This window comes from Canis lupus, chromosome 18, assembly GCF_003254725.2.
Source record: "Canis lupus dingo isolate Sandy chromosome 18, ASM325472v2, whole genome shotgun sequence".
In the NCBI taxonomy this organism is placed as follows: Eukaryota; Metazoa; Chordata; class Mammalia; order Carnivora; family Canidae; genus Canis; species Canis lupus.
The window spans coordinates 35043520-35057850 of NC_064260.1; the positions used below are offsets into that span (position 1 = coordinate 35043520).

The following is a 14331-nucleotide window of genomic DNA, read 5'->3' on the forward strand; positions in this document are numbered from 1 at the left end:
CCTATCAGCCCTTCCCATCTTCTCTCTCCCCTAGAGGATTTGCAAGCTGAGCTGTTAGGACCACTAAAACAAGACGTGGGGCTCCTCCTGTGATCTTGGCATACTGTTCTTTGCTTAAAAGGCTATGTCAGGCATCTTGCGTCTTAGAACTTTCTGGAGACGGAGAACTGTCACAAGGCTTCCCCGGGCATGTTCTCTTTCAACTCTGGACTTGTCTGCATTATTGTTGTGTTATGATTACTATCGTTGAAGTGGTAGAGGGTGAGCTGTGAGGCCAAATGATGCCAGGATGCCTCCCGAGGGGTGCGGCAGGTGAGGTGGGGGCATCAGGCAAGCTCAGGCACTTCTCTGAGCCCTAATCTTCCTCTAATAAATGGGGATCGTAACTATACCTGCCTCGCAAAGTTGTGGGACATATTGAAGATGTGTGAAAAAGCACTGTGTGAAATTGGATACATTAGAAAAAATTAAAATATATTTTCTGTGTTCTTCAGAGAGCCACTGTGAGGGCTTTACAATATCCCTGTAGGGTTAGATTGATGGAGATTAATATTTCCATTTGGCAGATGAGAAAATGGGGAGGGGCAGAGAGCTGAACTGATTGGCTCAAGGTCCTAAAACTTATAGAGCAGTACTGTTCAATAAAACCGATGCTAGTAGCCAGGGGCACCCGGGTGGCTCAGTTTGTTGAGCATCTGACTTCAGCTCAGGTCACGATCCTGGAGTCCTGGGATGGAGCCCCTCATCAGGCTCCCTGCTCAGCGGGGATCCTGCTTCTCCATCTCCCCTGCCTGTGCTCTCTCGCTCTCTCTGTCAAATAAATAAATAAAATCTTAAAAGAAAAAAATTTTTTAGAACCAATGCAAGCCACATATATTTGGAATTTGTTAGTAGCTGCATTAAAAAAATAATACCGTGAAATTTATTTTTAAAATATTCTATTTTAAAATAGTCAAAATCTAATTTCAGCTTGTGGCACTGGCCATTTTTCAAGTTCTCGATAGTTATGTCTGAGCAGTAGCTATCATACCAGTGCAGTATAGAGTATTTATTAAACACACATTGGAAGATACATATCTGGAAGACATAGACTGTATATTTGAGGAAGTTTGCTTTCTGGGGGCTGAGAGAATGCCCTTAAAAATAGTTGGTCTCTGGGGTCCTTCCTTATAGAGACCCTTAGGAATCTACTGGACTATCCTTTAAGCCTGTGAGAAAATTCCTAAATCATAAAGTGAGATATTTGGAACTCATTAATCCATGTGCATAAGCTTCTTTCCCTCATCTTGCTTCTCAGCTCTCTTGAAAATTAGGGTCTTAGTCTTATGCAAAGATGAAATAATTTCAGAAAGGTCCCACCTCCCAATAGGACCTAGGAAAATTGTCAACTGGAGCTGAGTGATTTTAGCTGGTGAACAATTTTTTAAAAATCAGTGACAAAAATACAACGCTGCCTGGGGAATACAATGCCCGTTGGCCGAGATTAATGGCAAGATTAATAAATGGATTGCTTGATGAAAAGGCGCAAGAGAACAAAAACCAGTAGAGATTGTGGAGGAGGCTGCTTATTAATGAGCTGTCAGCCCAAAGAAAGTTCAAGAAACTCTTCTGTGTTAAATGCAGCAGGGCTGGCACTTCTAATAAAAATTGGGGTCCTTCAGGAATTAATTACATCGGCCTTACAGCAAGAATTTGTGGAATTGCGAAACGTAGTGGCACAGACCAGCACGGGCCGCTACTGCAAATGGAGAAGCTGCAGGAGAAAGTAATCTTTTTTTTTTTTCCATTGATCTGTAGGATATTGTAGTAGCATAATAGCCGGTCAGACCCGAGCATGAATGATGGGACCCAGATACACACTGACTAATGAAAAGACGCATACTTCGAGTTTGAAGTCACTTCACATTTCATATGTAAAATTCCCTCCTGGAATCTGATTTTCTCCTTATCCCCCCGTGTGCCCGCCACGAAGGAGTTCCAGATCATTTTCAGAGTGATTATTCGAACGGCAGAGGGACTGTGCCATGATTTATCAAGCTCTGCCTAGAGGGAGCACCGTATCCATTTATTCCAGGTTGCTGTGATTTCCCTGACCCCTCCACAAGTTCCCAGTGTGGCTGGCCAGACAAAACCTTCTCTAAATTATTAAAATTTGGTGTTGCCTCTGCCCGATGAAGCAATCCAAAGGCATGCCACCACGGGATGGAGATTGTCGAGGTTTGGGGCCTGATACCCCACATGAGACACTGGAAGCTTCTCTCTTTCGCTCCTGCCATGAAGGGACAGTGAAGGGATTCCTCTGGCATGTGTTTAGACCAAGGGCCCCCAGACAGCCCATTCATCTGTGGGTCTCAAATTTCATAATTAACCATTTCAGCTCAGGACTGAATAGATTCCTAACAGCTTGGTAATTAAGGAGATTTCTGCTAATTGATTTATGTGCTGCTCTTCTAGGAATGAGATAGATATAAGAGGAGAGGAGAGAATGACTTTTGTTTCTCGCATGCTAGTGTACTTTCTCCTCTGGGGTCTTGATGTAAATGATCAGCCATTATTTTCCTTCTTAGAGCTTGATAGAAGTGGGCCTAGGGCTTTTTTATTTCTTTTCTTTTTCTTTTTTTTCCCATTCAACTTGTACCAAGATTATAAAATTTCTAAAGAGGAATTCCTTTGGTTGTGTGTACACTTTACCATCCTCTTCCTTTTGCTTGTCACATCCTCGCATATTAGACCATCCACCACCCATCATTCTTTGACTTTTCAGACCCTCATAATCCACATGATACTTCTTTTGATTAAAACAACTTAATGGCCTTTTCACGAATAATTAATCTGCCATCTTTTTACTTTCAGCTCCAGGCTTTTAACTTTAATGTTGAGTTATCCGGCCTGTGTTGCCTTTCAAGAGTTCCACTCCCTTTAGCCTCTTCCCCTGGAAAGGTTTAATACCTTTTTAGAAGCTTCAGTGTTTGCTCTACTAAAGTTTTTAAAAAAGGCTTCCAGATTACTCTTACATCCTTTCTGCTCTGTGTGAAGTGAATACAGGAATCAGTGGGGTGAAATGAAAATCATTTCAGACTCACATTTTCTGTTGTTTTGGAAAATGTGGAGGCTTTCACTGCAAAGAAAAGGTAAAACGCCGTTGCTTTTTGAAGAAATAATTGTATATATTTTTTGTAGTTATGTATTTCTAACTCTGGATGTTTTTCTAACAGTGACAATTTATACCAAATGACCTCCCAGCTTGAATGCATGACCTGGAATCAGATGAACTTAGGAGCCACTTTAAAGGGGTAAGTTCAATAAATTGAACTTTATTTGTTCAATTGCCCTTAAACAAAAGCATATACCTGTTTGAACCATTTAAAGGTGCTTATAGCTCATGGAGAAACTGCAGTTTTAGAAAAATAGTCCTGGCTCTCTGGAGAATTAAGATGCTTTCCTCCCTCCCCCAGCTAGTGGATTGTGTTCAGTATTAAATTTTCGGGAATATGAATAGGGATTTTTGTGTGTATCCTGAACAAGGGAGGTGAGAATATTGAGAAAACATTATCTGGCCTTTACTTACTGAGCATTTTAGAGTTCTTCAAAATCGTGTCAGTTCAACCTCATTTAATGTTTATTTTGCTAGTGATATCACAGATATTAACTATTACGTTATCTTATCGAGAAATACATTATTTAGTTCATAACACCCAGGATCCAAACTCACATTTGAGTGCTGATGATTAGGACGTTTCCGAGTCAGAGGTGCTCATACCTGGTTGCACCCACAGGTTTTCTTCATGCTCGATAGACAGTCGCAACAGGGAGAACATAGCATAGGCAGGGGAGATTCTTTGCCCCGGGAAATTTTGAAAGGCAGATAGGTGGGACTTGCTTTCAACAGTACAAGAACTCACTTTTTCACTTTCTAACAAGTCTGAGTCAGTGGGCATTAGCGTAGGACTCCAGTGAAGTCCCTGTGATGCAGCAAGTGCTCTTCTAGGTCACCTCACTTACTCTTCCTAACAACACTGTAAGGCTTAGGTATTGTTACCCTGTTTTCCAAGTAAACAAACCAGAGAATTAAGTAACTTCCCAAGGTCACATCATGTGAAGTAGTAGAGCTGGGATTCTAAGCCTGGATCTAATTCTAAAGCAGAGGCTCTTTCTGGCCTGCCTGTGCTGCCTTCCCCCTACCACCAGCCCCAGTGGCACGAGAGACTAAATCCAACACTCTGGACTAGACAACTAGCTGCACATCTCTGTGTATTAGTCGCTTCTCATTGGATTCTGGGATCTGGGGGGCTTGCTAGAGCCATGCATGCTCCATTCCCCATTCCCCGCCTCTTCTTCTCTTCTAGAGTTGCTGCTGGGAGCTCCAGCTCAGTGAAATGGACAGAAGGGCAGAGCAAGTGAGTGGACGATACGATGATGGCAAAGCAAATGATGTAGGCCTTGTTGACTGGCTCCTGGGGTGCTGCAGGAGTTAGCATTGACAGTGGGTAATCAGGGTAGTAGATGGTGCAAAAGGATGGGAAGACTCTTGCTCACTCTCTCTCTCGGTCTCTGTCTCTGTCTCTCTCTGTTCTCTTATTTAACTGTGGGCAAAAATGGAGGTGGTGACATTTCTCATCCAAGTACTCCTAGAAAACAACTTTTACAACAATGCTGTAGGAACTCTGCTCATTTCCTCTGGAATGTTCTATAAAACACAAAATTTGTGGTATTATTCATATTCCAGTTAGATAAGTCAAATCTTCCAGCCATACATAGCTTGCTTTTTCTCTATTTGCTTTTAAATCTCTCAGGGAGAACTTAATTTTTACCCCAAGACTGTAGCCAGAATTCTTACAAAAACTTTTCTTTTTTTCATTCTCAGACATCTGTGCCTTCCCCAGCCCTACAGCCTGCACCCTGGGACATTTCTGAAGCTATTTCTTTTGATTTTATTTTCTCTGCTTGAACACCAGAATTGGTCTCCCTCTTCCTCCTTTCTTTTTCTTGGCTCTGTCTTGGCTTTTGGATCATCCTTCAGTGGTCAGCAGGGTTGTTTTTCAGTCTTTCAGGACTTACTGTTAGATCCTTCTCTCCACCCCCATCCTCCATTTTTTCCTGCTATTTTATCCAAATCTCAACTTCCTCTCTTTCGACCCAAAAGTTAAAAAGCCTGTTGATTTGAATTTTTCCTTTCCACACTTCCATCCAAGGGGCTACTGACAATTTCAGCATTTTTCTTTCTACCTACACTCAACTTGTCTGAGGTTTCTTGGCTTCTTGCTCTCACCCTTTCTTTCTGGATCCCTTCCTTTTCTTCTCTCTCCTCTTCTCAGAATTCAGAAGCTGTCCCCACATTAAATGCCAAGAGTAGATAGAACATGATTGTGAAGTGAGTAGTATGTATCAATTTTTAAAATTTCTTCATGCTGGAATACAGGGTTTGTTTGTTTGCTTAATTACAAAAGTTACAGATAGGGACTCTTGGCATGTGTTTGACTCTGGGTCTTTCCATTAGTTGAGATAATTTTGATACCTTTTAAGGTCTTTAGACACATGATATTAGTCACTTGCTGGGGAATCAGAAGCCATATTGTAAGGATGAAGTACGAAGTGTGAATAGTTTGTTTTGTTTAATGAAAAAAAAACTAGAAAAGTTTTTATTGGTCTGGTGCTTACATTTTGGAAAAGGATTTCTGAAACCAAAATGATGAATTTCTTGAATACTATTTTTATTCAGAAAGCTGAATGAAAAGGATAAAATGCCTCCAGTAGGTAGTCCTACAGAAGAACAACTATTTGGAGAGCAAAGTTGCAATTGTCTAATTTTCTAACATCTTCTCTCACACTGTGGATTTATCCCTTTAGAATGTGTTGTAAGTCTACTGAAGTCCGCTTCCATTTCTGACTTGAACATTTACCTAAGGGTGGACGTTAACATTACTTGGCTTTGTGTAAGGGGCTTTATGTAGGTTTTCTCCTTTGACCTTGTGACAATCCTAGGATACTATGGTGTGTCCATCTTTCAGATGAGGAGGGTGGAGAGACTAAGCCACCTAACCCAATTTCACACAGCAATGTGAACTTTAAAATGCTTGTTGTGATGCATAAATTGATTTTACGACACCCTGATGTGTCATGACCCACATTTCGCCTCTCTTATGGCCCTTAAAAATGACTACTCCTTGGCTCTTTCCTCCAAGCCCCTGAATTGCTGAAAACTGAATTCAATTGAATCCGTTACTCCAGTAGAAAATTGGGCTTTTCTCCAGGGAAGACACAATCTGGGTAGGAGTCATTCTTCTCTCTGATGCCATATTCATTTCCTTTTGCCATGGTATGAAAACGCTGCTAGTATGGAAAATACATTTGATTAAAGATACTCCACGAAGAAAGATAAATTTTTTATTACTTAAATCCATAGCTAGTGTCTTGACACTATTTGAAATCACTGGTAAGAAATATCATGGTGATACAGTAGTTATAAAACTAGATGTTTACCTCATATTTTGGAGAAAAAAAGATAATTTCCATATCATTCATAAAAAATGAGGCAGTATCCCAATTTTTTAATTAAAAAAGATCATGAACTCCAGACAAACCCCATTAAATATTTGTTCATGTCTTTTTTTCTTGAAAATTTTACTTAAAAAAGAATAGGCTTTTTTTTTTTCTTGTGTATTAAGCAAGTCCTTGGAGACATCTTTCATTACATGTCAGGGAGCAGTGCTATTACAATGGGTGGGGATAGGATTTTTAGGGAGAACATGGGCAAGATGAGATGAAAACATGATATAATGGGGAGGAGGGGATACTCCTGCCCCTGATTTACTCCTCCCGCCTCCTCTCTTTATTCATTTTCTGATCTCTGTTGCCCATTGGGATCAGAACTACTTTTATGACCTCAAATAAGAGAGTATTATATTCCAATTTAAGATAAAGTTCTTCTTGAACCCACTTTCTTAACTCTGACCCTTTTTTTTTGTCACTCACAAATGAAAGTAGATTTTTTTAAGTGAGTCACTGGAAGAGAAAATTGCCAGGGATCCCTTCTAAGCGTTAGTCCACCTTTAAGAATAATTCTGTTTAGGTGCCTTTGCGTTCGTTGTCTGCTTTTTATTTCTTTAAAAGCCTTTTCCCCATATGTTCTTAATGGCCGATGATTTCCTAAAGCTGCTCACAAGCCCCAGCTACTCCGTTGGTCTCTGTTTTGTCTCTTCTGAAGAAAATATCCTGCAAAATGGAGTAACACATCAACCTTGACGGCGATCCAAGTTATTAAAACAAGGAAGAAGTTATTCTCTTGGGAGCTGGGCAGGGGGAGTGGGAAATTGAACACAATAGAAATGTGAAAGGAGTGCTGAGCGGAATGAATGTCCCTTTGCTGGCCCAAGAAGTTCATGGACTGGTGGGAACACACAGTGTTTGACCTGGGGATGGTTGAAAGGAAAAACGAAAGCCTCACGATGAGTGATGTATGGTGAAAACAAAGCTGTGCGTTTTGGTAGGGCCAAGGCTGTCGAATCTGGAGAAAATCCCCGCTAGACATGGTCTCATCCCTGGGAACCTGTGCCAAAAGAGATAACTGTCTTCTCTGGCCGGGAGTTCCAATACACAGCCCAGCACCTTCCCATTCCAGCTCATAAACATAAGGTATTCGTCTAAGAGATTTACTTCTTGAAAATAGATAGTCTGCTTTTAAGTGACTCCTGGAGCTTGGGATGCAGAGCAAAGGTGGAGAGAAATAGTTCTGTGAGTATGAGCATTCCTGAGTGAAATCCTCCGCTCCACCCCCAGCCAAACTTTGTTCATCTCTCCTTCTAAATGGTTACCTTTATGCCAGGAAAGTGGGCCTTTGTCTTCCCTTGAACGCTGCTTGCCTTGGGTAGCCATACTGCCAAGACCAACATGGGGCTCCTGGGTTGGCAGGGTGGCAGTGGAGACTGATATTTGAGCTCTGTCTCCTGTTCCTTGCACCTGGAGAGGACTTAGCTTCTTTGCCCTCAATTCTTACTTCCATGTTACGTGTTTCCTCTCCTTGGCTGTTGCCTTTCCCACCTTTTTCTCTTTGGGTATATATTCAATTAATATAGTTAACTGTTTACATTATTTAATGTCTGTAAATTATAGAACACTTAAGGATGACTGGGTGGCTCAGCCTTTGACTCAAGTTGTGATCTCAGGGTTCTGGGATCGAGTCCCATGTCGGGCTCCCCATAGGGAACCAGCTTCTCCCTCTGCCTGTGTCTCTGCTTCTCTCTCTGTGTCTCTCATAAATAAAGTAAGATATATAGAACACTTAGAAAACACAACTAAACAGGGAAGGAAATTACCACCCTCCCCCCAGTAGTTCAGATGAAACTACTGTTTAATATTATGTTGCATACACTTAGACTTTGATCTTTTTTGGGGGGGTGGAGGGCAGAGGGAGAAAGAGAATCCCAAGCAGGCTCCATGCCCAGTGCCCAACATGGGGCTCCATTTCACAACTGTGATATCAGGGCCTGAGCTAAAATCAAGAGTCTGACACAACTGACTGAGCCACCCAGGTGCCCCTGGACCTTTTTTTTTTTTTTTTAAATTTATTTATTTATTTATTTATTTATTTATTTATTTATTTATTTATAATAAATAAATATACACACAGAGAGAGAGAGAGGCAGAGACACAGGCAGAGGGAAAAGCAGGCTCCATGCCGGGAGCCCCATGTGGGACTCCATCCAGGGACTCCAGGATCATGCCCTGGGCCAAAGGCAGGCGCCAAACTGCTGAGCCACCCAGGGATCCCCTGGACCTTTTTCTATGCAAACATATACATTTGTGGCCTTTTCTTCTTTTCATAACAAATGATTGGGCCTCAGCTTCTGTCGGCATGGCAAAGTTCTATGTTTCAACTATCAAGAGAGGGTTTTTGAAAATATTAAAAACATTTCATTTAAAAAACTATTTGGGGCTTGATAGACATCATCTCCACACTATGTTTCTATTTTATTTCTATGCAAGGAGTCATTTTCATCTTGTAAAGGTGAAGGAAAATGACGGGTCTTTTCAGATCAGAAGAAGAAAGAGATCAAGCAGGAAAGATAGAAAAGCAAGGAGGTGGTAAAGGATCGAGGATGGATATGAGGAGGATGATGGCCTCAGCAGAGAAAGAGGAAGTAGGATTCCAGCCTGTTGATAAAGGGGTGTGTGCGTGCATGTGTCTGCACGTGTGTGTGTGTGTGTGTGTGTGTGTGTGTGTTGGAGGAGGATAAGTATATCAGATGTGTGGAGGATGTCTTTCATGACCTAAAAGAGTATTTTGGACCACTCATGTCTATGATCCCATTTTGTGCCATTCTGAGACCCTCTACTTACCACGAATCCTTCTCCCTATCATTTACCCAAGGGGAAAAAAAATCATAATCTCCACTAGGAAAAGGTGGACATGGAAGCTACACCAGCAAAAAGTCATCCATAATATAACACTTCTCTGAAACAAGAGTTTGAGTAGGTTTTTTTTTTCTTATTAAAAGTGAAAAAGTTAAAAAAAAATAAATAAAATAAAAGTGAAAAAGTTCATTTACTCTAGCTTTATTTCTAACTCTTTAAAACCAAAGCCATAGATATAATGTTCTTAAGGCTAAAATGGTGACTTTATTACAATGAAAACGACTTTTTCCCTCTTGATTATAAAAGTAACACAGGCTTGCTTATTTATTTATTTATTTATTTATTTATTTATTTAATTTATGTATTTAAAAATTCAGGCCAGTACCAAAACATCATAAAGGAGAAGAAGTATCTGTTATCTCACCATGCAGTGGTCACTAATTTTTATTAGGATGTGTTTGCATCTGCAGAGAGAAACTCCTGGAAACATTTACCGAGCTAGTAACCGTAGCTGTCACTGGAGAGATTGGGTTGGGGGGTGCCTCACAGAGATGGGTTTAAGAGATCCTAAGAGGAGATAAACTATAGGCACTTGTACAAAGACACTTGCATGGAGTTTTGCTGCACAAAGAAGCAAAGAAATGGGGTTCTAACTCAATGAGGATTGAATGTCAGGAAAAGGTGGTTTCTTACTGTTTTTATTATTTATTTATTTATATTTAGAGAGAAGGACCTGCATATTTGTTTACTGATGAGAATGGTCAAGAAGAGGGAAAAAGTTGTTGGTGGGAGAGGATAGACTTGCTGGAACTGGCAGCCCAGGTGGCTCAGTGGTTTAGCGCCGCCTTTAGCCCAGGGCCTAATCCTGGAGTCACGGGATCGGGTCCCACATCGGGCTCCCTGCATGGAGCCTGTTTCTCCCTCTGCCTGTGTCTCTGCCTCTCTCTGTGTGTGTCTCTCATGAATAAATAAATAAAATCTAAAAAAATAAAAATTAAAAAAATAAAAGAATTGCTGGAACACTGTCCTTGAGAGAGAAGAGGCTCCATGGGAAACTGGTGTCTGACTAAGAGCTGGGATAGGTTATCTAGCAACCCTGGATCCGCAAGGGTTCTTTGTTTATAAGGATATTAACCCTTTGGTTGTCCTGTGCCCTTCAAGTATTTTCTCTGATTTGTATTTTAACTCTTAATGGTGTTGTTTTTTCCTGTCAGAAATTTTTACTTTTATAGTAAAAATGATCAGTTTTTGTCTTACGGTTTCAAGTTTTTGCTTTAGTATCCTGTCTGAAAAGATTTTCCCATCCCAATTTTTTTAAATTACTTATTTGTTGATATTTTGAGGTATATTTTTAAACTTAACTTCTTATATTTAAACATTTAGTTCATCTTGCATTTATTTGGCAATTTGATTCCACCCTGACCTGTATCTAGAGGATTAGCCAGTATCCTCAAACTATTTTAAATAATCCAGTCTTTCCTTGTTAACTTCAAATATTACCTTTATAATGGGGCACCTGGGTGGCTCAGTGGTTAAGCGTCTGCGTTTGGCTCAGGGCATGATCCTGGAGACCTGGGATAGAGTCCCACATCGGGCTCTCTGCAGGGAACCTGCTTCTCCCTCTGCCAGTGTCTCTGCCTTTCCATGTGTCTCTTATGAATAAATAATAAAATCTTTAAAAAAAACAAATATTACCTTTATTAATCCTTGGAGCCTATCAAATTCCTTGGATCCATTTCTAGACTCTGCTCTCTTCTTTTGATCAATCTGATTCTTTTTGCTAAGTATCAGACTGTTTTCTTTGGTATAATTTTATAGTTTGTTTAAAAATCTGATAGAAAAGTTTCCTAGCTTTGTTTTTTCTTTTTTAAAGATTTTATTTATTTATTCATGAGAGACACCGAAGGAGAGAGAGAGAGAGACAGAGGGAGGAGTTTCCTAGCATTGTATTCCTTTTTTCAAACTAATTTTGGCTGTTATCGCTTGTTTATTATTCAAGATGAATCATAAATTTAAGATTCATTTTGTTAATTAAAAAAAAAGTCTTTATCGAGGCACTTGGGTGGCTCAGTTGGTTACATGTCTGACTCTTAATTTTGGCTCAGGGTCATGATCTCAGCACCATCTGGCTCTGCGCTGGGTGTGGAGCCTCCTTAAGATTCTCTCTCTCCTTCTCCCTCTGCTCCTCCCCACTCCTACTCATGCACTTACACTCTCCTTCTTTAAAAAAAAAATGAAAAAAGAAAGTCTTTGTCAATATTAGCTCATTAATTGTGACAAATGCACTTATATTAATGTGAGACATAAATAAGAGAGGAACCTGGGTATGAGATACATGGCAACTATCTATATTATCTTAGAAACTTTTCTGTAAATGTAAAACAATTCTAAAATAACAAGTTTATTTTTTAAGTCTTAATTAGAATTTCGAGTGGATTGCATCAGTTTTAAAAATTAGTTTTGGAGAAGATTGACTTTTGGAGAAAAACTCAACCTTTCTTCAAGAATGTGGATAGCTGGGGCACCTGAGTGGTGTAGTTGGTTAAGCAGCCAACACTTGATTTCAGCTCAGATCTGATCTCAGGGTCATGAGATGGAGCCCTGCGTCAGGCTCTATGCTTAGTATTGAGTCTGCTTAGGTTTCTCTCTCCCTCTCCCTCTGCCTTTCCCCCACTCCTCTCTCTGAAATAAGTAAGTAGGGACACCTAGGTGGCTCAGTGGCTGAGTGTCTGCCTTTGGCTCAGGGCATGATCCTGAGGTCCGGGATCAGGTCCTGGATCGGGCTCCTTATAGGGAGCCTGCTTCTCCCTCTGCCTTATGTCTCCGCCACTCTCTCTCTCTCTCTCTCTTTCTCTTTCTCTTTCTCTTTCTCTTTCTTTCTCTTTCTCTTTCTCTTTCTCTTTCTCTTTCTCTTTCTCTTTCTCTCTCTCATGAATAAATAAATAAAATCTTAATAAAAATAAATAAATAAAATAAGTAGATCTTTAAAAAAATAAAAGAATATGGATGGCATTCCTCAACATTTTTTCAAGTCTTATTCTGTGTCAGATGTCTATTTTGAATTTCCTCCTTTTCAAGACTTTTTAGCAGTAATGCCTCTAGCTTCAGAATTTCTTTGAGAATGAGTGTGATTCCATGAATATATTATGAGGATTTTTCCTTTGTTTCTTCACCTTGAAATACTTTGTTGTGTTACTAACATTCGTTTGGAGGATGGGACTTGAGGAAAAGATGATTTATGCACACAGCCTTCATACCTGCAAGCCTCCGTTTCAACAGTGGAGAAGCAGAGGACATATTAATCTTTAGAACCCTTTGCTTGATCCTGGTGTTTTAGGGAGGACAGGTTTTTTTTTTAAATGTCATTGAAAATAAATAAATAAATAAATAAATAAATAAATAAATAAATAAATAATAAAAATAAAAATAAAATGTAATTGAGCATAGTTGAGTAAACTTTTTCAGATTCAAGAGTATAAAAGCAAGCTGGGTAAGAGCCTTTAGGAATCCAGGCTGAGAAGATCCTGCTCCCTCCGTCCTGTGTGAGATTTGTCTCCCATGTGGATCTGGGACAGCTGTTCTTGGTATCTAGCAGCAGTTTCTGGCCATAGAACCAAGGCTTTGAGAACAGTGAACCCAATAAGTTAGATCAAATTGGGATTTGGGTAAACTATCACTTCAATACCAGACACATGTAAGGAGAGATCCAGAGATTTCTTATATGATCTGATTGAGGTGGTCTATGAAAATATAGTTCCTGTGTTTGTGTGTGTTGAAATAGGAATGAAAGTCGTGCCAAAAAATATTCTTCCAAGTGATAGTGGCCGGTAAAATTGTGGTGTTCTTGGGCTGTGTTCTCTTCAAACTGTTGTGAGAAACTGGATTTAAATATTTAAAATATCTCTTAGCTCTGCTCTGTGTGCTAAATAGCAGGGAAAGGGTCAGTTGGAGGAGGTTTGTGTACCATTTCAGGTGTTGAGGAAGGCTCAATGGTTCCTAAGGACTGATTTATACAAGCATTGTTGTCAGGCTGTCAGCCACTCAGTCTGTGTGCCCTGTTGAACAGCAGCCAATGACCAGGTTGCATGAGACGTGAAGACAGGAGCCATGACCATAGAGAAACTTCCAAAAGAGGAATACCAATGATAGCATTGCTACAACAAGTATGCATCTTCCAGAAGGTAATACTTTGAAGGGACCAGTACTCATTTATAGATACTCTGTATTTTGAAAATTCACTAAGGAAATAAATCCAGTGACTTTTAGGTAACTGCTAGATTATGCGTGAATTAAGACTTTTTCTACAGCAGGTGGCAAAACTCCAGTTGTAACTGGCATGGTCAAAGGGGAAACTTAAATTTAGTAACTTCCTATATTGTATTTTAAAACCCCAGGTCTGGATTCAGGGGCTCATTAGGATACTGTTTCATTGTCTCTTGTCTCTGCTGTTTTCTGTGCAGGCTGCCTTCTTAGGCTCTTGCCATTGTGGAAAAAGTAGCTTTGGTTTTGGGCATCTACAGGCTCACAGGGAGGATACCTCTTCTATTGGCTCTTTTCCAACAAAAGGCCCAGAGAAGGCGCTGACTGGCCCGGGCTGGGTCACGTGGCTAGAGAATGCAGTGATCTGATTGGCCAGGTCCTGAGCATATGTCCATCCCTGGAATCTGAGGGCAGGAGTAGAAGAAAAGTGGTCCCCTGGAAAGGAGGAGGGCCATATTTCCAGAGGAAGGTGGGATAGATGTGGAATGGGCAGAAAAGAGATACTCAACAGAGAATTAAAAGAGCCAAAGTCAGGGAGCGCCCGGGTGGCTCAGTCCATTAGGTGTCTGACTCCTGGTTTTAGCTCGGGTCATGATCTTACAGTCAAGCTCTGTGCTCAGCGTGGAGTCTGCTTTGGATTCTGTCCAAATAATAATAAATAAATAAATAGATAGGTAAATAAGTAAATCAGTCAAAGTTAATAAAAGTGGCATGAGCCCT

The 14331-nt window shown here is 40.3% G+C and overlaps 1 protein-coding gene across 9 annotated transcripts in view; it reads left to right on the forward strand.

Moving 5' to 3' along the window:
* WT1 (WT1 transcription factor) overlaps nt 1–14331 on the forward strand; it is a 48768-nt gene that overhangs the window by 13196 nt on the left and 21241 nt on the right. For 6 of the 9 annotated variants that reach the window (XM_049096572.1, XM_049096573.1, XM_025452398.3 and 3 more), the window contains 2 exons: nt 3216–3293; nt 4347–4397. In XM_049096572.1, the coding sequence (XP_048952529.1) occupies nt 3216–3293; nt 4347–4397 (129 nt within the window). The remainder of the gene's footprint in view (nt 1–3215; nt 3294–4346; nt 4398–14331) is intronic. The other 3 variants (XM_035701472.2, XM_025452400.3, XM_035701475.2) reach the window with 1 other exon arrangement.